This window comes from Monopterus albus, unplaced genomic scaffold (genome assembly GCF_001952655.1).
Source record: "Monopterus albus unplaced genomic scaffold, M_albus_1.0 scaffold176.1, whole genome shotgun sequence".
Taxonomy (NCBI): Eukaryota; Metazoa; Chordata; class Actinopteri; order Synbranchiformes; family Synbranchidae; genus Monopterus; species Monopterus albus.
In genome coordinates, this window is record NW_018128056.1 from 827,416 (window position 1) to 850,526 (window position 23,111).

Here is a 23,111-nt window from a genome sequence, read left to right on the forward strand (position 1 = left end):
ACTATTATTGTGAGTATGTTTGGGTGTATCTGTCTGCAGGTGGAGACCAGGGGCTTCTCAACAGTTTCTTCAACACCTGGGCGACGGCAGATATTTCCAAACACCTTCCCTTCATCTACAATCTCAGCAGTATTGCAATCTACTCCTACCTGCCAGCCTTCAAACAGTCAGTACAACAAACACAATACATCTGAGTCTCTTCATACCATCGTGTTTAGCCCACTTAATACTGCTCTGTCAAATATTGGCTTGTTACGAGGCAAGTTTGTCTGAGGTCACTTCAGAAGTTGTGTATTTGTGATGGTGTTAAATTACAAGAAGCTGGTACAACACTTGTTCTGCAACAGCCCCTTTAAAAATAGAGGCGCTACTGTACCTACACGTATACTTCCTGTTTTATTTAAATCTGTAGTGTACGTGGCCTCTTGTTGAGAAATGTTAAAAGAAGATTCCACATCGTTAAAACCTGCTTATTACTGAGGTAGTTTTCACTGTTTGTATTGTAAAGAATATTTTTATACTCTCAATGAGTTGCTCTCATCTGGGAATGTGGCATCACTAAAAAGAAGCCAGATGGGGAAAGAAACCTGAGCAGACAGAGGATCATACAGGACTCGAAACAAATCTTAATAGCAGCCAAACATGTTTGGAAAAGAAACGGAAAGTAAAATTGTCAGTTTTCAACTTCTGTTACAGTTGACAAGCTTTTCTTCCTGTGTTCAAATTGACCATATTACTGGTGTGCAATGGGAGATTAGTTCAGACATATCAAGTGTACTTGCTTCCTCTCATTGATCTAGTTTAACTAGTTTGTCCAAACTGTTCCATTGGACCACTCCTGTTTCTCACCCCATTGAATGAGAACAAATTAGCTCTTGAAGGCCAAATGTATAATAATGAGACCCAATTTGTAATAAATTAGAGTAACGCCTTCATATCATGAGGGTGGAAATGGTATTTGTACCATGTTCAGTCAGTAAATTTACCTGCAACAATAATTGGCAAGTTTAAAGTGTCAACAAGCTTAACTCAACATGAAAAAGTGGGTAGAGACAACAAGAGTAGGCTCATGTTTTCAGCTCGGTCTCGTATGCTTCTGTTCTCTTTCCTTTTCGTTTTTACAGGTATGGCCATGGCGCGAAGGTGGTGCACTTCCTGGGCAAAGTGAAGCCATGGAACTACTCCTATGACGCTCAGAAGGGCGAGGTCAAAGGTCACTCTGTGTCTCCTGACCCAAACCAGCTGCATGCTGACTATCTGGTTATGTGGTGGCAGCTGTATGCCAAGTCTGTGCTGCCTCTACTGCAGCAGGCCTACGGGGATACTCCCTTCCACAGTGGCTGCATAGAAGCAAGCAAGGATGTACGTCTTTACATGGTGATGGAGTGTGTGAAAGGGAGTGCATTTGGTTCTAGGTGTGGGTGTACATGCGTTAGAAGAATACACGATGGCTGTGACTGTGCATGCTTGGGTGTGTGAATTTGTTGTGGCATGTTGCATAATCCTCATGTCCTGAATGTGTCATAACCTATAATTGCAAGCTGAACGCTTTCCTTGGTATCGTTGTTTGAAATTGCCAAGCTGCGTACGTGCCACATGTCGAAGCTTTAAGCTCAATATAAAAATGCAGGCCAGTTGCAGTCATCACAGTAATAATTAAAAGTTGACTGGTGCTGAGGAATGTGTAACCAATTGGTTGCCAAAAGTCCTCAGCAGTGTGCTCACTTCATGAATAGCTTGCTGTCTTCAGTGAATTATGTAGGGTGCCAGGCTGGCAACAAGTGTTGAGCATTTCACAGAGTAGCAGGAAGTTGCCATGCTGTCTGTAACGGCACTGTAGTGAGATGGCAACTGCCAAAACCTGCAGTTTTGTTCACTTGCACTCTGTTCGTTAATGTGCTCGCTACGCAGAGCCATTATGTTAATTGGTATTGACTTACTGAGTTGCTTCTACTGTAGGAAGATTATTTGCTTCATCATGTTGCAGTAAAAACTTGACATCTGCGAAACGTACTCGACTTAATTGCTGTAAGGGTGTTACAAAATGTTTTGTTGCACTTTTACTCTTCTGATGAAACCTCTACGTTTTACTGGTTATCTTGAGGAGATTCATCTGAGGGAAAGCTGAACGTAGGGAAACAAGTCCTTATAAAGTACTGCCCCAGTTCATTCATACTTTTTTTTTTTTTTTTTTCCTGCCTGTCACACAGGAGAGTCCGCTTCATGAGGACGTCAAAGAGCAGCAGCCACCACCGGCCCCAGCTCCTCCTCGTCAGAAGTTTTCATCAGAGGAGAGGAAGCAGCGCTGGGAAGCGGGTCAGATTGACTACATGGGCGATGACTCCTTCGCCAACATTGAACGAAAGCTTGACTCCTTCCTAAAGTAGCTGGCGTGTGGGGGTGCAATGGACAGAGCAAGCACCAGTTTAAGCCCTGTGTAGGTGGGGATTTAACCACCCCTCAGCCAATCACAGGGGCTTGATTAGGAGGTGACTGAATTGAATGCCTCTGTGCAACTTTCAGCTTCACTCTGCATCCTGTCAGTGTCTAAATGACAGTATGTTTGACAGTGCCCATGCACTCTGACCATTCATTTCTTCTCTTAAGGGAAAGTTTTTAATATTTTGGGAAATAAGCTAATTTGCTTTGTTTGGTGAATTAGATATGAAAACTTATACCCTTCATATGTCTGTATGGTAAATATGAAGCTACTACCAGCAGCGAGCGAGCTTAGCATAAAGACTAGAAACGGTTAGGCCCATGTGTGCTCAGCATGGCGAATATTACTGTCCTTTTGATTATATGGGGTATATTAGTTATTTTTCCTACACTATTCAGTAGTTGGTTAGAGCTTCAATCTGCTCAGAATGATTAAATGTTCCCCCTGAGGTTACAGATGTGGCTAGGAAATGGCCAGCCCAGCCCTGTCAAAAGATAACGGCACTTCTATAACTCACTAATTTTAATGTCACATCTTGTTTGAGTAATCCAAACAGCATTCTGTATAACTCAGATGTTTTATAGGTGGTTATGTACCAGACTGCTTTCTTGGCCAAGAATGGTAAATTGCTGGGAGTCTCCGCTGGTTGCCTGGTCCAAGCTAAGTGAAAGTCTGGCACATAACACTTATCAAACTCTTTTTTTTTTTTTTTGTACAGATTAAACAAATTGGTGAGCTTCAGCTTGGCTTTCATCTAAAGTTGGTTTGTTGGCAGTAGCGTCATACAGTGAATGTGTAGCTTCTTCCCAAAATGTTGTAACTATTCCTTTATGTTCTTGTGCATCTGATAGAAAAGCACCCACAGTCCTGAGTCTTCCTAACCTGTGAAGTGAGGCATATGGCTGAAGGCAAATTAATGTTTAAGAGTTGTTTCTGGATTTTACCACAACTTGACCCCTGCAATAAGTCTCTCTACTGTCCGGAACCATTTTATAGAGCAACTGGCTCGCTTCCTTCTTGCAGTCCTTGCTCTGTTTGGGCCAGTTAGGACAGTCTGACAAGCATTCCCCTCATCAGAGCATCTAGGTAGTCATCCATGTCTATGCTTCTGACACCAACTCCCTGTGACTTTAGCTTTGTAATGTCTGGTACTGTATTAGGGCTAGGCTTGTTGTGTTGTATTTGCATGGCACAGAGCTAAAACTTGGGTCAGTAAGTATAACTACAAGTCCACCCACATCCTGAAGTGATATTTTGTATGCATGTGTGGGGTCCCACCCCCCCCACTAGTGTGCTCCCCAGACATCTGGCATCTGTATGTGTGCCCTGCATGTTATAGCGGTGTCTTTGTGCCATCACTTAGGTTTCATCACTTCCCGTCTGTAGTGTTGCGAGCTGCCTTATTACTTGGTTTACATAACTTCAGTTACTGTAACTGCTGCTGCTAATGGCCTTACAAGTTGAACATTTGAGGCTTCCCTGTTACAAATTTCAATTCAGCTCTGTGTAAATTACCTGCAACTTATAAAAACAATAAACACTCTTTATTCCACTTTGCTATAAGAAGCTGTCAAGGTTAAGAGGCAAGTGGAACGTAAAGATGTGGCATTGGTTAATCCAGATCTGTCCTTCTCCCCACATGTTAACTGTCCAGCCCTGTCACAGTGCTAATAAAGAACTAGTTATGAACCACCTTGTCCTCACCCTTCCTGTCATTTCTTGTTTTTAGATTATACTAGTGACCTGGTGTAGCTGCAACAAAATGTATTAGGTTGTGAAAACTGTCTAGTTCTAAGAGCTCAAGATGGGGTGTCTGTTCTACCAAGAACCTAAACTACTACAACAGGTGGGCGTCGTTTCTTTACCCCAGTGTTATTTTAACAAATCTTTATCATGCACCTTGACACAGTTGTCCAGCTTTGGCATTTTTATGGTCTAATCATAAACAAAGCTTGCCAAGATACATATCTTGTTGTGAATTAGTATAATTACATTTAGAAGATTAATGATCAACTCAAACTTGAAATACAAAGAGGACATTGACAATGTGTGTCGCTACAGCTCCAGCAGCGCTTTGACGTCGTCAACACGGGAGGTTTTCCTGTCGGTGTTTGTGGAGCCAAATGCCTTCTCCAGCAGGTCCTGTTTCTTCCTCTGGATCTTCACCATGTTCTCCTCCACTGAATCCTTCACAATGAACTGCAGCAACAGACAAAGTCTGAGGAGCCAGTCTCTACTATGAACCTACAGACTAAAGAGCTTTTAGCCTAATGTAAACAACTTTAAATTAGAGTAATATAGGATGTGCGATGCCTTGCTAGCAATAAGAAGTGACTGCAGAACCCAAGACAGCAATAAAACTATCCTGGATCCTAGTTTTCTAACCTTGGTGATGACGACTTTCCTCTTCTGGCCCAGGCGATGGCAGCGGTCAATACACTGCTGCTCAGTAGCAGGGTTCCATGCCTAAAACACAATTAAGAATACATCAATGTAAGCTGCAGGCCGTGCACTGTAATATAAAATGTACAAGGAAAAAAAACATTTGTTCCCAACTCCTTTACTAGCCGCATGACCAGTGAGAAGTTAAAATATTAATGCAACTACCAGTACATGAGTTTTCTAAGGCCTTGTGCAAACCCACTTCATGATACACAATCTGAGATAGTACAAACTGTTAAGTATGGTTGAACATGTTAAAGCATCTGGTTTCTGGCTGAAATCGGTACATACAGGGTCCAAGAGAAACACATGGGAGGCAGCAGTCAAGTTAAGCCCAACCCCTCCGGCTTTGAGGGACAGAAGCATGATGACAGGGCTGTTGGCCGCAGAGCTCTGAAACTCCCTGATCACCTGGGTTCTCCTCTTTTGGCTCATGGTGCCATCCAAACGCACAAAACTGAAACCATGCTCTCTGGTGAAGAGGGACAACAATAATGAATAAAATAAACTTGAGAAATTCTGTACTCGAGCAGATCACGCTACGGTCTTTAGATTTTAGTATGTCGTAACGGATAATTGTGCTGTTTTTGTTAGTCACAATGTCTTTTACCCATTTCTAATCACCACTGTGTGTGGATGTAACTCTTATAGGTGCAGTTATGTCTTTATTGATCTTATGATCAAAAAGGAGGGAGTGTGAAAGAGGAATGTTCAATGGAATTGGAGAGCTGTACACAGTCATGATTCTGGGTTCTATACACCAAAACCACAATTTAAAAATTCCTTTAGTATGAGTGTGTGTTACCTGAGTGGAGTCTCCAGTATGGTGAGGAAACGTGTAAACTGAGAGACAACCAAACACTTAATGCTGCTGTCTTCACATCGCAGCCTGAGGAGGTTTCCCATCAGCGCCTGCACCTGCAGAGACAAAATGAGGAACAATATGACTCATGTCTGCTTTCAATCACTGTCATGCTGCTGATAAAGACTTAACACGAAGTCAGACCAGTTCTTCTAAAGTGGTGGGTGTGTTACTGAAGACAGCAGACTTGTCAATATAAATTAAATCATTTATCTTTGTATAGATTGTCACTGTCTTGTGACACAAAAAAAACCCACCAAAGTTCTAATACTGTAAATGTGTAGTAAATCAATGGCACTTCAATATGGCTCACACATAAAATCCTTTGGAGTTAAAATTCAAGCTAGTTTTGCTTTTCATTTGTATCAGAAACCACTGGTGATTCTTACTGTTAATCTGGTTATAGACTACCAAATACTTAAACTACTTAATTTTCTGCATTAATTACATGTAACACAATGTTAAAGGTTTCAGAGAAGACAAATTATTTGAAGGCAACAAGGTGGAAGAGTCAAGAATAAAGGAAAAAGGGATCCTCCATTCTTAGTGGTCTACTGAGTATTTTTATCCAGTTAGTTTTGCGGCCTCAGTATGTGCACTGCACCTTCGAGCTTGTCCTCCACTTCTCAGAGTTCATGTTGTTCTCTTCCTCAATTTCCTCCTGTGGAAACTCCACCAGCTCACTAGTCTTGATCTCACTTCGACAAAGAGGACAGCGTGCCCTGTCCTATGCACAGGCGCACACACAAACACCCAGAGCACAGGGAATTGATTATATACACGAGTGAAAACTTGCTTTTTAAGTTAATTCAAATGACAAAGTACAAAACCCTACCCTTTGCTAAGGGAGAACATCTACCTGCTCAGTGCCGATGACTTGAGCGATGCAGGGTCGGCAGTAAACATGGGCGCAGTGTGTAATGACCGGCAGACGGACCGAGTCCAGGCACACAGAGCATTCCTCATCAGAGCCACTGGCCAACACCATCTTCAGCTTCTTTATCAAACGCTCCCGCAGCTCTGCAGGTGTCACTGCAGCACCTACAGATGAAAGCAGAACATGGAGAGGGAACAAGTACCGCTTTTGAAAGAAACATATGAGCAAATCAAGTCAGAGGTCAGGTACAAATCAGTGCATATTCTATTAACTTAATTTCTAGTCCATTGCAGGACATTTTGAGGCTACTACACTGCGTTAGCCAGTCAATTAAAAATATCTAATTTGTTTCACATCCGCATGTGAATTTTACTGAGAAACTTTTACATGCAAGTCGGCATTAACCTAAAAATAAGTGGTCAAGCAGAAAAATTTAAAAGACCTGTGTGAGTCTGCTAGAACTTAAACAAGGCCTGAATCAGAAACCCTACTTGGGAAAGGCCCAGAGCTGGGCATGGGTCTACAAAACTAACTTAAAATCCCCACTGTATTAAACAGATTTAGATGCTTTGCTCTTCAGAATCACATCATTGTCAGACTGCACGTTTTACCGAGATCTGAGGATGTCTTTGCCAGCAGATCAGGGTGGCAGCAGAGCTGTCGGAGCCTCATCAGGATGGCCAATACATCAGCATAGTTTCTCAAGACTGTCCCTTCAGCTACATATCTACCGTACATACACAAACAATAATACAATATAAAACTTTCACCATATCCAACACACATCCATCAACAGCCAAGTGTTGTCAAATATTCTTATTTAGTTTTTATTTGTAAGTTGGCAACTTACCAGGTTTCTCTCTTCACACATACATGCACATGTGTGAAGAGAGTGACATACCTGCCTATTGTGCTTCTTCCCTCATTACGTGCCAGCTCATAGACCTCTCTCTCTGGCTGGCTCAGTTTCACCTGCTCCACACATACCGTCTTCTCAGGTAGAGACACTAGGAGCTGCCCATTCAGCATGCTGCTCTTTGTCCGCCGCAGGGTGATGCATTTCACCAAGATCTGAAGGTTCCTGCACACAGTATGAAGTGCCTGAATTTAATATCTGATGTATGATATCTCACTCAGGATGCTACACAGGGGACTCGTCATAGTCTGTTAGCACATCTGGCTATCCTATAAAATAGCAAACTATTCTGATTTAAACCATTAAAACTGCCTGATACAATATTTACTGTATATACTGTACATATAACACTAGACAGTGAATATTCAGGAATCGTGATGTTAAATTCAATACCTTTAAACAATATATTTTAAGACCTCAACACCCCTTTGAGTTATAACTGGCTATATCAAAAACACATTTTAAATATATTTACTATATACTGACTGAAATTCAAGGGTGCTCCAGCCTCCTCCAAAGATAAACTACCCATAGGATTGAGTGTGGGTGTGTGTGTGGTTGTCTGTCTCCAAGTGTCAGCCCTGTGATAGACTGGCGACCTGTCCAGGGTGTCCCCCCCCTCGCTCAATGTAAGCTGGGATTGGCTCCAGCTCCTGGTGACCCTCTTCAGAATAAGCAGTATAGATAATGGATGGATGGATGACTGAAATTCCTTTGTTGGAACTGACAGAGTGGTGTTTTACCACCATATTGAGACACCACACAACCCCTGGTGTGGTGTGATTTGTCACGATGAGGTCAGCCGAAGCAGCAACAGCCACTGTAGTAGTGTAGCTGGTTTAGCACAGATATCAGCAATAGACAACTACTGTCTGCATCTTATAGCAAATTTGTGACTAGCACTGTGCATACGGTGCACATGGGTCTGGATAGCATTGATCCCGATCGAGGAACACTTATTAGTTTCTTACTCACCAAACAATACTCCTGCCAGTTATCTACAGTGATGGTCCTCAACCATGGTTTATCGATTCAATTTCATCCAACCACTTGATTGCACCTCAGCAATAATTTCACTCAGACATACTGAACCATTGCTAACTTACAGTAAATGCTGCCCTCTAGAGTATTATTACAACACTGCAGCAGTGTAATATGTACACTATATTCATTGAGCACTCACTGCAGGCCAGCCCTGTCTCCTTGTATAACTGGTCTTTGGATCACTCTGTTCCACCACTCCCTCACATCAAAGGGCTTCAGACGGAGAAAGGCCAGCAGCATCCACAGGTCCTTCACGCTGTTCTGGATAGGAGTACCTAAAGAAATGAAGAACAAACAAAGACACACAAGTGTTTAAAGATGTTGAACAAAAACTGACATATGTGTGTGTGTTTAAAGGTAGCTATACCTGAAAGAATCCAGCGTCGCTGAGCCTTCAATTCAAGCACAGCCTTACTCATTTGTGCATTTGGGTTTCTTATGATGTGACCTTCATCCAGCACAACCCTGAGCCAATTAATGCCATGGAGAGAACTCTTATTCTGAAAGGGAAATGAACAGATTATACTCGTGATTAAAAAAAGGAGAAGGAAATTATCTCTGCAAATGAAACATAGAGTTCAGGTTTAGGAGACATTTTTTGCCATTGATTATGCTTATCAAATTAAATTAACGCACACTTTGCACTTCCATATTACATTTGCCTCCCATGTTTCTTCTCTGTGTGAACACCTTGGTTAACCTTGCAGCCACTGATGTACATGTGACCTGTTTCCACTCACCCCAAAGTCAGAGGAGAGGACATTATAGGTGGTGATCACCACATCCTGAGAGGACAGAAACTTCTTGCTCCGGTTGCGCTCTGAGCCGTAATACAAGTACACGTTGAGCTTCACATCAGCATGCACATGCTGCTCAAACTGGTCCTGTGCGCATACACAAAATATAGAGGAAGATGAGACAAATATCGACTTCAGACATGAGAACCAACCAACAGAGCCTGTTTGTCTAGGGTATGAAAAAAACAAACAATACAGGTCATAAATTGTTACATGGTTAATTATATATATATTTTTAAACCAGGAGCACCATACAGTCTTCCCTTTCACTTTATCCATCCATACCTGTCTCCAAGCTAATTGGCCAGACAGTATCTAAATTGAGTTCATTAACACAATCTATCTTTCTGTGGGTATTTTGTAGTGTGAGGCTGTACTCCTACCAGCCAGTTGCTGAGCACAGACAGTGGGCAGATGATGAGAGTTGTTCTAGCTGATAAGTCATATGCACTTTCAGGTATGGAAGAGTCCACACCTGCACGTAACAAAAGGAACAGCTCCAATTTCACTGCCCGACTGTTCTTTGACTAAACTAATGCATATGTCAAACACAAAAAAAACATCAGGTGAAACTCTAGTGTTAGTGCTCACTCTGTGTGGGAGTGGCCTTCTTGGTAGTTTTCTTCTTCTTCTTTAAGCCGGTATCTGATGCTGAGCCACTCAGTGCTGCAGCAAAGTCCAGATCCTCCACTAATACTGGGGCCTCTGCACAGAACCATAAAAATGAATGATTTACTGATACCAATACGGAGGTGTGATGTTCAGCTATGCCACCCCATCAAAATTTAAATTACAAACATCTTTTTTGTCAAATTCCCTATATACATAATACAGGGTATAAATAGAGACAGTACATTGTACCTTTACCGAGCTTTCGCTTGGTAGTTTTCACCTTTCCTTTGCACGCACCTGAAAGTGGAGAAGTCGGGTTGAGTAAGCCACAAAATCCACTGAAGACAAAAATACACAAACAGTGCAAACAAACATTTAAAAGTGAAAAGGTTCGCTGTCAGCTCTTACTTTTCTCTGAATTGTCCACAATCTCCACTATGTCTGGCGTATCATCACAGATCATCTCCACCTGGGGGCTGACGGACACAGGGACATATCAGGTTATGTAAGACAAAACTTTAATAGAAAGAACAAAGTCAGCTAAATTTTTGAGCTTCATAAACACATCTTAAGGCTGAAGTGTTGCATTGAAGTGCATACAGTCGTACAGATGTACCTAATAAAGTGGCTGGGAAGTGTATGTCCAGATGCTGAAATTTGCATTATTACATTATTATTATTCAAATTTCATTAGAACACACTTACAAGTCTGAGTATATAGACTCAGCTGCTACATCACTCGCTCCTGCTCCATCACATGCACTGCTGCTTCCTGAAACAAAGACACCACCTCATCTCTCTGTTAGTGCTCCTTTGTTTTATTTCTTTGTATGTAGGCTTGTGGAAATGTCACCCTATAGTCACACAGTGAGGCAGAGGGGGAAAAAACTGCTGCAACTTTTATTGAAAGTTGAGAGTACCTTTGAGTTTGGAGGCCACCTTTGGTTCAGGTTTGGCTTTGATAGATGAAGACTGCTCCTCCTGATCACATGTAAACAAACACTTTATAATGGTTGAACACAAGTCACTGAGACTGCACAATGACTGAAAAGTAATAAACATAGCTACACTTAGGCATTTCTCCACAGGTAGGGGCTTTCCCTTATGGAAGTTGGTGAGAATCAGAGCAATGGTTGTCAGAGATTTCCCCTGAAAAACAACACAAGCAGGGGATTTGGTGTTGATTTGTGTTTGCTTAGACAGCAGCACTGTGAAACCTGTTTTGGTGGTGAATACAAAAAACAAAGCAGTATTTCCTGCAATAACCAGCAACTTACCACTTCGGCTAATGTGTAAACTAACTTGTAATACACCAATAAACACATTTTTAATCACTTCATCACACAACAGTCTAAATTAATGTAGCATATGTGCAGTCAAATATGTTTATGTATAAAATGTGTGTGTGTGTCACTTACCATTCCCATGTCATCTGCTAGTATTCCCCCACAAACCCTCTCTGGTATTTCTTTGGCAGAGAAACATGTGACACTGTTGTAGTACAGTTCACCTCTCTTCTCCCAGAAGGGTGGTAGTGCAGATTTGTTTTCTCGAGCACACATCCAGGACAGCGCCTGCTTCTGGTGAAGCAGGAGGGGAGTTCCCACAGACTGCGGAGAAAAGGGGATGTTCACATTAAAGATGCACAAAGACATGTCTTGACAACCTATATAACTTTGTGAGGGTGCAAGAAGGTGACAGCCCAGAGGTGTAAAGCAGTTTCTCTAGAACTGCGGTGAGAGAGACAGGACAAAGGTTATTTCTGAGTGCGACTCAAACTACGACTACATCTGCATCCACAAATTAATTGTTGACTGGTGTTCAATAATGTAAAAGTCAATTTTACATTTAAATTTTAAGCAAATAGTTAATGATTTTATCCACAATCACGTACAAATTGTTAAATATAAGGAGGGCAGGGAGAGGGCGCTCTAATTTCTAATTCAGGAGTAAAACAACTGACCAAGAGCATAGAATCTAACTTAAAGTACTATAATGATACCCTTGTAAAATAGACTGTTTAGCACATTTAAAGCAACATTCAAACAGGAAGACATGCCATAGCAGATAATAAAATTCAGACAGATTAACAAATCAAATATGCACCTTGGCTGCTTCTTTCTCTCCATCTTTACTCTCCATCAAGCCTTCAAACAGATGATCAAATGCATTCTTCAGCTGAAAGAAAAAAAAAAACATCTGCATAAAGTTAAAGTAATAACAAATGCTGAGTTTAGTCTTGTATGTTTAGAACATAAATGCAAATGTATTGCCACTCCATATAATTTTAGCATAAATCCTAGAACTACCGCTTTGCAGTTGCATTCCTATGCTAACCAGTCTAATTCACGGGTATGGGACAGAAGTGAAGTCACTGACCTTTGACCACCAAAATCTAATCAGTCAATCTTTGAGTCCAAGTGGACATTTGTTCCAAATTTGCTGAAATTCCCTCAAGGGGTTCCTGTGATATCGCATTCACAAGAATCGTATGGATGGACAGACGGACAATCCGAAACCATAATGCCTCTGGCCGCGGCTGTTGCCAACATAGAGGCATAATAAACATTTAAATATGATGAACAATGAACTGTCTATGTTGTACAAACCCTAACAATAACAAATTTAGAGCATTAATATAAACTGACTACATGTTTTATAGAAAATTTAGCTTAGGCCATACATTACACTCAGATAAGAAATACTCGGAGTGCTTAAAAGTACAGTTTAGCACTGTTATGACAATGCACCTCTATGCATTATTGATCATCATGGTACAACGCTACATATTACAGGAACTAAATGTAAGTAGATTACCTCCTCTGCAGTTAGTGGGATAGTCACACCTTTTTTAGATGGCAATGCATAAGCCCCCAAACTATTATATGTTTGATATGAACCTGAAATCAAACACATGCAAGCATATACACAAACAAAGAAAAAAAAAAAACATGTAGTGAGAATAATGACAGTGACTGAAAACTGACCATAACTGTGCAACACATTTTCTATTAAGGTAAACGTCAGATCAGATGGTTGAGTTGTGTGCATACCTCTTGATGCGATTCCACCTGTGTTCAACTTGTATCCATGATTTGACATATATTGAATAACTGTGTTTTTGTTCTCTTCTTTCCCCAAGAACGACAGCATCACTGGCATATTGAACTTGTTTTTCGTCCCTGAATGCACCACCCTGACAAAACAATGTGACATTTAACAAAATACACACAAACCCATTGTAATCACTCTCCATCTGAGCTCATGGCTCAGTTGTTTATGTTCAGAGTTTGTCAGTTATTATTGTGGGATTTCTAGACTGAAGTTCCAGAAGTTGCTGCAAATACATTACATTCTGACAGTGATGACACTGACAGGCAAGAGCAAATCTGCTCACCCCTCTACTTTAGCCAAGTTGTTGTCCATGACATAGGCCATAGCTGCTGCCAGCTGCCTCTTGATGTGTCCCACCTGGTTGCCATAAATGTTGGCGACCATCACTGAATTGCGGTCATATTGATTCTGGGGCTCACGCACCAAACCGACCATTTCCCCTTGGTTCACCTGTCCAGCAAGTAAATGATTTGTCAGCATATATGTGTGGCAGTTTCTTATGTGGCTTTTGTGAAATCATTGCACTTGAAGAATAATGGCAACCCTGAATGATCCTCACCACCCCTGTGTAATATCTGAGGCCGACCACAGTGCCCTGCAGACGGCCAAACAGCACACTGCCGTCTGCGTCGGGCTCCTCAGATGCTGCAGCTCTGATGGCCTGAGAAAGAGTCTCTGCATCAGTCTCATTGAGGTCTCTGAACAGATCCACCTCACTGAACCTGTCCCAACCAAACCTCCACCTGTGGGGCAACATTTGGCCTGGAGAGCACACGAGATATACAAAGACAAATACACAGAGGGGCAAAAAAGAAGAGTATAATATCTGACAGAAAACAGGCAGTAGAAATCAACTGACAAGAAAAAAAACACCTGTTATGGGTGCAAAGGGTTGGAGCTGCAGGTTATAACAACAGGAAACGCTTAAAATTCAGGAGAAACAGATACAGGCAACTAACATAAACAAATCATTACACTGGAATTAATCTCGCTAAATAAATCCAAGTCACCTGGCCAAGCTGCAAACCAATGTTTACTAATAAACTCTATGAGATACTAAGAATTAGCCACACGTTCAGTACACTTGTCTTGCCATTTACGTAAACAGCAGCCAAATAACTTTGTCGTATGCAAACACTTAGCTGTTAGGTCTCAACAGTGACCTAACTAGCTTTCACGTAACATTACCGTTAGCTTGTAATAGCTGGCTTGTGTTACAGGTTAGTTAGCTAGTCTTGCATTGTGTAGACCAGTGACGTGCTCATATAAACAGTTACAGTTGAGGACTGTTATTAATCTGAACAGAGAAAGTTGTCCATACTAACTATCGTGCCCTCGGCGAGTCGGTCTTTCTCCCTTCACCCAGAAAGAATTAGTTTGTATCCAGCGTATTAGGAGCATAGAACATGTCGACGTACTGCAATTGATATGTAACATCCGGCACCACCCTCCAAAATAAAATAAGAATATACGATATCTATCTATCTATCTATCTATCTATCTATCTATCTGTCTGTCTGTCTGTCTGCCTGTCTAGAGAGAGAGAGAGAGAGAGAGAGATGCTCCCCCTCCCCCTCCCCCGAGCGTTTTGGCCACGCTACTGCGTATCCGGGCCCTCGCTGTTCATGTGATCTGTTGGAACCACTCTTCCAGTTTGGGGGTCACAGTCCCCAATGTTCCTATTACCACGGGGACCACTTGTGCCTTCACCTTCCACATCTTTTCTAGCTCTTCTTTCAGCCTTTGGTATTTCTCGAGCTTCTTGTGTTCCTTCTTCCTGATGTTGCTATCGCTTGGGATTGCTACATCTATCACTGCAGCCTTCTTCTTCTGTTTGTCCACCACTACTATGTCCGGTTGGTTGGCCTTTACCAGTTTGTCAGTTTGTATCTAGAAGTCCCACAGGATCTTAGCTTGGTCATTCTCAACCACCTTTGGAGGTGTATCCCATTTTTGGTATGGTAGACCCCGACCTCTATTGATCTTGTACTTAGTACTTGTTCTTGTGCTGCCTGGTAGACCCCGACCTCTATTGATCTTGTACTTAGTACTTGCTCTTGTGCTGCCTGGTAGACCCCGACCTCTATTGATCTTGTACTTAGTACTTGTTCTTGTGCTGCCAGCATTAGTGCCTCTGTGCTGTCTTTCAGTCCAGCTTTGTCCAGCCACTGGTAGGATTTTTCGATATCAGCCACTTCTACTATTTGACAGTGGTACATACCGTGCAGAGGTTTGTCCTTCCATGAGGGTTCCTGCTCTTCCTTCCCTTGTTCCTCTGGTTTCTGCTGTCTGAGGTATTCACTAAGCATGTCATCACTCTGGGCCATCTTCCTGATGTATTCATGGATCTTTGTTGTTTCATCCTGGATAGTGGCTCTGACACTCACTAATCCTTGCTCTCCTTCCTTCCACTTAGTGTACAGTCTCAGGATGCTGGACTTGGGGTGAAACCCGCCATGCATTGTAAGGAGCTTCCTTGTCTTGATGTCAGTGGCCTCTGTCTCCTCCTTTGGCCAGCGGGGTTCCATCCATTAGTAGCTGCGCTCTGCTCCACACCACTCCACAGATATTTTAACTGAACAAAGCCTGTTACAGTGAACAGTTGTTATTCTACAATGCAAACATTAGTACTGCTCCTTCACACCCCTGCTTACCTCAGGTTTGCTAAAAATGATGCTGAGAGACCACCCTGCTGGAATACAATATAATTTCAGTGGTGAGAACAGCCAGCACCAGGCTCAGTGTGATCTGTTTATATATATATGTATATATATTTTGCTGGTCTGGTTTTCAAATATACTTTTCCCCATTTCACGCTGTAAATTGAATATATTTGAGTTTTGACTGTTATAAGAACAAAACAAGCAATCTGAATACTGTAAGTCACTTTGGGCTATGGGAAACAGTATTTTCACGGATTGCTGACCTTTTATAATTCATCACTTATTCAAGAAAATAAATAGTATTTAAATAATCAGTGATTATTTAAAATGAAAATAGTCACTTGTAGCAGCCAAAAATAATTTTCTATTAGTAGGTTGCTGTTTATAGTTTGAGTAAAATGGAATTCTGAAAATCAAAGCCACTTGTTTCCGGTGTAGTGATGTAATTTGCAGCCGAGGGCAATGGCGCACGGGTAACTGCAGCTGCCTTGTACGCGCCCTTTGAGTTTGGCCTTGTGAGCGCTACGGAATCCGCGAGGTTCCGATTCCTCTGTTTGTTTGTACGACGTTCCGCTTTCTCTTCTCCGGGGGTGAGCAAAGACCCAGGCTGAGAGTCGCCGGGGACAGAGACGGGAATAAAGTGCTGTATGTTCACACGACACAGCTTTTCACAAGTTCAAGAACATTTGTGAAATCTCAGCTTCACATCTGGGCTTTAAACAAACTGAGAATCAGTAGAAGAGGGGCGGAGTTTCGAGAGTTGTTCGGACTGAGGTTAATTGTTTGCGGTTGACAGCAACCGGTGAGTTTATATTTGCTCATTCAATACGGTCTGATTTTGTCTACAAACAAAACAAGGTGCTTCTTTTGTAAGGGCTTTTTTTCTAAAGGGGGCTTTCCAACTGGATGACATCTTCCATAATTTCTGACACTTTTCCTGTCTCTGAAGGAGATAAAATAGCAGGCAGGATCCAGAGCCCGACATTAGTGGGAGTTGTGGCTTACTCTCTTTTTCATTTAAACTAAAGTAATGACTGTACAGGGAAACTGCAGTACTGTAATAATACCTAAAACATCTGTGAGAACAGCCAGTTGTTCTACAGTGTACATGACTAAAATGGGCATTAGTTAGGAGTTTTTTCAATGTGATTTTATCAACAGAAGTCAAGATCAGGTTATGTTACTGTCTTCTAACAGTGCATGCTACAACATATGTACAGATGTGTGTGTGTAGCCACAGTACACATCTGTTTATGTTTTCTGTGTGGATTTGTGTGTAGCCTACCTATTTTCCAGCTCAGGATTTGGAACTGATCATGAATCTCAATTAAAATCAAGGTGAACCCTGAATATATTTTATATGTGTCTTATTTAAAGTCTTATTTGGGGATAACAAACGTTACACTGGCTTGGAGCAGAAGCATAGAAGTACACTTTATAAAGAGTTTTCTACCAGACTTGTATTCCTGTGGCCTTAAACAGTTTTTAGACCTGAAGCGACTGCTAATGTGTTGATGAACACAAAATGCATCTACCACTTTTTAACCAACCAATTATTGTAAACATGCAAAATATTTGCTGGTTTCAGGTTTTCAAATGTGATTTGCTGCCTTTTTGTCTCATGATAGGAAACTGAATATTTTTGGATTTAGGTCTGTTGATCAGCCAAGCCAAGCAATTTGTATGTTAATTTTGGTTCTGGAAAACTAGAACAGTGTGGTTTCACTGGGAGAATCTGGACTTATGTGTTCAAATTCTGACTTAGATTTTTCAGCCATGCATTAGACCAGGAAGCTAACAGACTAGCACTGTGAGCTCTGAGCTTTGTATCTGGTCCAAGTTGTAGAGCCGAGTTTTGACAGCAGCTTGTGACTTCAGCTTGCCATGTTGGTTGATTTTGAGTTGTAATAATGTTGACACAGGGGTAAGGCAACTGACTGAATAACAGGATAAGGCGTTCAGTGTGGGTGTGTAGCAAGGGCAGTGTGTTTACACTTCTTTCACAACCAGACCCAATCAGTGAAGTGACTGTAAAAGGTAGTGAGCTCATATATTGTGTTAGGCCTATATATGCTGTCATGTCTGACTGTGTGGATTTTATGCTTCTGTGTCAGTGACTACGTTTACATGCACTTAAGTAACCAGGTTACTAAGAGAAACCAGGTTGCGGCATACATCTGATAAAAGGTTTGCATGCATGGCACATGTGGTCTTGTAGAAAGTTGATTAGAAACCTGGTTAAGCGTATACATGACAGAGAAATCTGTGTTCTCCAGGAGAAATCTACCTGGGGAAATCAGGTTTTCCTAAGCCCCTACCCCCAATTAGAGAAACCAGGTTTTTACATGACAGTTAAGAAATCATCTTACCTGAGAAAGCCATCTGTAACCTGGTTACTTAAATGCATGTAAATGCAGTCAAGTGAATGAATTGGGGTGGATGTGAGTAGTGTGTGTGTGTGTTTTTGTGTGCCAGCTTCATCACTCCTTCCAGGAAGTCCTCCACAGAATTTCCTTTTATAGAAGCCAAATACAAAGGGCTTGCTGTTCACTTCCTGTAAACAGCTCATTGGCTGTGTTTATGGCACTCTTGTTGGCCAGCATGGTCTGTGGTCCTCTGGGGCTCGGGGAGTTCCAGGATGAGGAAGCAGGCTTCCCTTGACGTTGGCCAGCCAAAGGGAAGAGAAAGTTCTCTGATCCAGCAAGTGGAGAATAAGGAATAGAAACTATGAAGTACAGAGAGATGGGGCTCTCTGATGAATAGTTAGGATGAAAAGTGAGTTTCTGTGAATTGAGAACAGATGAGAGATACAATTGAAGGTTGTATGGATATGATTGTTAGCCAAGAATGCAGAGCAACCAGAATTAGCACTCGCAAAGGGAACAAATCTACATAAACTGAGCTAAAGCTATTAGTCAATTAATCGCTTGGTTAATTGTCAGAAAATGAACCAATCACAGTTCTGACAATTTATTCATTTCAGCCACTTTCTGAGGAAAAAAAAAAGCTAAGCATTTGCGTACAGCTTCTCAAATGACACACAAGAAAGAAATCTGTCAATCACCTAATTCTCGTCAAGGAAGCAATTAGCAAACAGCTCCTTCAGGTAATTAATCAGTGGTCAAAATTTTCTGTTTGAGTGATCATGTCAACTCCGATTCCTCCCACAGTCCAAATTTGGGAAAGTTGGTTTAGGTTGATTGGCGACTCTAAATTACCTGTAGGAGTGAGTGGTTGTCTGTCTCTAAGTCTCAGCCCTGTGATAGACTGCTGACTTGTCCAGGGTGGACCCCTCCCCTCTTGCCCAGTGTCAGCTGGGATCAGCTCCAGCCCCCCCCCAACAACCCTCGTTAGGATAAGCAGTGTAGATAATGGATGAATGGATGGGTTGATCATGTCAGTACAAGGTTGTGGTCAGTTATACAAACACAAGCATGCTGCCTGCAGCGCTCATTTCATTCACCTGTTTACCTTTTTGCTGTTTTGCTCAGTAAGCGTAGATTGAAGCTAAATATAAGATACCAAAGAGCTCACAGTGGAGAACCTGTTGGCATGGGAGTGTGATTTTAGAACAGGGAATGTGTGGGTGTGTGTGTGAGTGAACAAATGAGGCCTACATGAGTAGGAGCTTTGTGTGTGTGATGAACAGGAGCAGCTTCGCAGCTATGGAATTCCTACCAAAAGGCAACTTGTCTCAGCTTGGCCAGCCAGTACCCATGGTACACACAGACACAGACACACATACACACACACACACGCGCACACACACACACACACACACACACACATTATGGCTGGACTGAGTTTAATTTTATCTTGCCGGGGCATGAATACACTTGTCCCATCCAAGATTGCTGAGGAATGAGGCAACCAGCTAAGACCTGCCCTGAGAGGGGTGAAAGAGAGAAAGAGCAGTAAGGAAACAGTAAGAGCTGAGCATATAAATGAACACTAGACAAGAAGGTGCACACACTAATTGGGAATACTACAGTTTTTATTGTTTACCTGGTCTTCTGTAAGGCAGAAGAGGCAACCAACAGGTAAGTACTTGGCAGCTTAGATGAAAGAGCTGATAGTAGTGAAAAGATGTTTTGGAGACATAAAGAGAACTAGGGGAGTGTCTCATTTTGAGTTGTGTTTTTATAACGATCTGAGTCTTTCCACATTGGAAAATCTGGGGGTCATGATCAGTTTACATCTAAAGTGTAAAATGCCATTATGGGTAGCACACTGCCATCCTGTAATTCAAAATCCTCTCACACTACACTTAGTATCAGTTATAGCTGGGAGAGCTTCCATCATAAAGTCTCCAAGACATAATGTACAGTACAGTGAGTGTTTCAGAAGGTATGCAGGGAGAGGAATGATGTAGCCTTGGGTCAAGGTAGTGCTCGCTTGTCTTTGGTTTGTAGCCTGAGGGCTCAGTTATTCCACAAGACAAACCAGACTATGTGAAGTGGCTTTTTAAATAACTCTAATGGCCTCATGGTGTGTGCATTGGTGAATGTGCTAGTGTTTTAGTATCACAGTGGGTCAGGTCAGCAGAGCTGTTACAGGATGAGGGTATATGTGTGAAGGAGAGGTCATAGCTGTACTTACCTGAGCCACATTTATTACCCACGTTTAACATGCGCTGTGTCATCTGCGGTCAGACACAAGAAATGAGGAAACCTTTGTTTGCTTCCTGTTTCCTGTCTGTGATGTCACCAAGAATTCGGGTCACAGCTCAAAGGAAGTGATCGAACCGCTTGCTCTGCAAGACTGGAAGATGTGCTTGTGTTGTTGATAGTGTTGGGTTTGTGTTCACGTGTCTTTGTGCCTGTACATGTGTCTGCATTCTCAGTTTCACCATATTAGGGTAACAGGTGAAACTCAGTAGTGGGAGAAGTACTTCAATTCTGTACACTGGTAAAAATACCAGTAAAACAATGTTGAAATACAAGTGAACTATTGCAAGTAAAAGTATTCATTCTGCAGAAAAATTACCCCTAGGGCTGACTGGTGTTTTTACTTCTCTGTAAATAGTTCTCCCTGCAGTGTAATACAGTACTACAAACTACATCCTCCAAAATAACCTCAAAGTTGAATCAACACCACGAAAACCGAACCCTTTTTCACAGGGCTGTTGTATTAGACTGCAGCGATTTTGTTTGTTGGTTAAGTGTCTCGGACAACTTTATCTTTTTTAAGCCTCAAACTGTTTAATGAAAACATCTGATCGGTTTAGTGGGGAAATATTTTAGGATTGTATTCGACTTGCTCGTAGAGACTCTTCTGTCTCTTTCTGTCTCACTGCCTCCTTTCCTTCCTCATTCAATTGTAACCGTGAGCAAGACTCAGCACGTCACTTTACCCGTTCAGCGTTGCTTCCTGCTCACACTTTGTTCCCTTCAGTCCAACACTCAGTACTGAGCCACACGCTGAGGCACAGATGGGTTAGTCAGGTCAGTGTGAGTTTGTTCTTGTGTAGTTGTTTTTCTCTGTGTAATGTAGGTTAAGCTTTACTTCGATTTGGAACTTTTTCTGAGTAGCATTTTGAGCTAATATGCAATGCTTTGTCTAGCATCAACAAACAGGAAGAAGTGAGCCAGTGTTTGAACGTGCAACGGACTTAGAGTATTTCTTGTATGCATCTATTCTGCAGGTGTATGTGTGTGTAGATGTGTGACAGCGGAGTGTGTGAGGACAAGCCCCCTGCCCCCCCTGTCAGGATGAGCAGTCAAGGAGGAGGAACCAAGGACCCCCAGTCAGCCAATCACAGCTCTCGGCCGCTGCCGTCTGTACCGAAGGACAGAAAAACTGGAAACAAGATCATCTCCATGTTTGCCTATGAAAAAGGTGAGGGATTTGGAAAGTACACATACTATATATTTACAGACACACAAAAAAGGCCACATGCACACACTGGATGACCAGCACATTGATCCATGACTTCACCTGCAGGAGGCAAGAAGAAGGACCGGGATAAGGACAGGCCTGAGATATCCTCCCCATCCGACTTTGAACACACCATTCATGTGGGTTTTGATGCTGTCACTGGAGAGTTCACTGTAAGTATCTAACCTTATTACTGTGCATTGCGCTTGTTTATGTTTATGATAGTGAACTTAGGGTCATATTAGCTTTCATGCCAAGAGTCATATAAGAAGATTGAGATCACTCTCATGACAGTACTAAAGTAGGTAACTGGAGCCAAGCGCCGGTTAGCTTCGCTTTGCATAATTACTTTAAACACAGGGAAACAGGGAAGTCCATGTTCAAGCACCTCTACTGCTCTCTGATTTCCATTTTGTCATTTAACATAGAGACATGAAGGTGATATCAGTCTACTTATCTGACTCTCGGCAAGAAAGCAAATAAACGCATTTCCCAAAAGGTCGAACTAAGATTGCCATCTATTACAGCCTTGTGTAAAAAATCTGTTGCTAGGAAACATCAAGAGCTCTGTCCAATCAGAACAATCAGTAGGAAGTCACTGTAGCATTACACACAGCTGAGGTACAGCTTTATTCATTGCAGTAAATAATTGCAATAGCAAAAGCCTGATTCAAAAGACCTTTACACATGCAGCTTTACTTAGAAATGTTGATCTGATGATTCAACACAGAGAGACGTAGAGAAGCCCTCGGGGTTTTTCTTTTGTGTTGCTGTAAGTTTTCCGGGTCAGGCTTGCAAATATTTTAGCATCAGCTGTACCTTGAGCACAAATATTGTACTCTTCAACTTGTGAAAGTATTAAAAACAGGTCATTTAAAAAGATCTCTTTTATTTAAACATTTGGATATTGGATGTCCTCGCAGAGAACAGAGCTGCCAGCTAAGATGACATCCGGGTACAGTAGTTCCACATGTGTTATCTGGATGCAAAGCCTGTGTTCACAGCACTTTATCTTTGTTTAATGAATAGATCTCTGTATGTCTTTCACTGTACACGTTTGTGTGTTTGTCCAGGGCATGCCGGAGCAGTGGGCCCGTCTCCTTCAAACCTCCAACATCAGTAAATCTGAACAGAAACAGAATCCTCAGGCCGTCCTTGACATTCTCAAATTCTATGACTCCACCAGTGGAAAACAGAAATACCTCAGTTTTTCTGCATCAAGTCAGTTTTCTTCTGCTGAACAGATAATTCAGTGCCCACTGTTAACTCCGCAGTCTTCTGTCCTTACGCTTTCTTGTTATTTTTCCTCTTTCAGATAAGGACTCGCAATCAGTGAGTAATTCCATTCATTATTTCCACTCATAATTCCTAATGTTAGTTTGAGTACATTCAGTAAATTTCTGCCTGTTGTTTTGTTCCATGTGTTTCCTTATATGTTTGCTATTGCAGCCAGGCAAGCAGGGTGCG

General features: G+C 41.9%; 3 protein-coding genes across 6 annotated transcripts in view; 2 read left to right on the forward strand and 1 right to left on the reverse strand.

Moving 5' to 3' along the window:
• Nucleotides 1–4,132, forward strand: part of LOC109969607 (glycogenin-1-like) — a 9,234-nt gene extending 5,102 nt beyond the window's left edge. The window contains exons 5-7 of one of the 2 annotated variants that reach the window (XM_020616614.1): nt 40–166; nt 1,125–1,362; nt 2,211–4,132. In XM_020616614.1, coding sequence (XP_020472270.1) covers nt 40–166; nt 1,125–1,362; nt 2,211–2,387 — 542 coding nt within the window. In that variant the 3' untranslated portion in view covers nt 2,388–4,132. The remainder of the gene's footprint in view (nt 1–39; nt 167–1,124; nt 1,363–2,210) is intronic. The other variant, XM_020616615.1, reaches the window with a different exon arrangement.
• Nucleotides 3,138–14,553, reverse strand: hltf (helicase-like transcription factor). Of its 3 annotated transcripts, none has more exons than XM_020616609.1 (25): nt 14,430–14,553; nt 13,664–13,866; nt 13,388–13,554; nt 13,044–13,186; nt 12,808–12,890; nt 12,097–12,168; nt 11,409–11,600; nt 11,059–11,139; nt 10,911–10,971; nt 10,696–10,762; nt 10,399–10,466; nt 10,240–10,287; nt 9,970–10,083; nt 9,762–9,853; nt 9,322–9,465; nt 8,949–9,081; nt 8,721–8,856; nt 7,523–7,702; nt 7,233–7,348; nt 6,604–6,785; nt 6,349–6,471; nt 5,688–5,800; nt 5,174–5,354; nt 4,826–4,906; nt 3,138–4,639 (listed from the first exon to the last, which is right to left on the reverse strand). In XM_020616609.1, exons 1-25 carry the CDS (start codon nt 14,539–14,541, stop codon nt 4,496–4,498), a joined length of 3,036 nt encoding a protein of 1,011 aa, XP_020472265.1. In that variant the 5' UTR covers nt 14,542–14,553; the 3' UTR covers nt 3,138–4,495. The 3 variants fall into 3 exon arrangements, with proteins under 3 accessions (XP_020472265.1, XP_020472266.1, XP_020472267.1); XM_020616610.1 differs by having other exon boundaries at nt 14,426–14,553; XM_020616611.1 differs by lacking the exon at nt 14,430–14,553 and adding an exon at nt 14,293–14,414.
• Nucleotides 14,554–16,212: 1,659 nt separating this feature from the next.
• Nucleotides 16,213–23,111, forward strand: part of LOC109969624 (serine/threonine-protein kinase PAK 2-like) — a gene marked incomplete at its 3' end in the record, with an annotated part of 14,068 nt that continues 7,169 nt past the window's right edge. The window contains exons 1-6 of the mRNA XM_020616647.1: nt 16,213–16,412; nt 21,412–21,605; nt 21,711–21,817; nt 22,718–22,865; nt 22,960–22,976; nt 23,094–23,106. Of these exons, the coding sequence (XP_020472303.1) occupies nt 21,428–21,605; nt 21,711–21,817; nt 22,718–22,865; nt 22,960–22,976; nt 23,094–23,106 (463 nt within the window). The remainder of the gene's footprint in view (nt 16,413–21,411; nt 21,606–21,710; nt 21,818–22,717; nt 22,866–22,959; nt 22,977–23,093; nt 23,107–23,111) is intronic.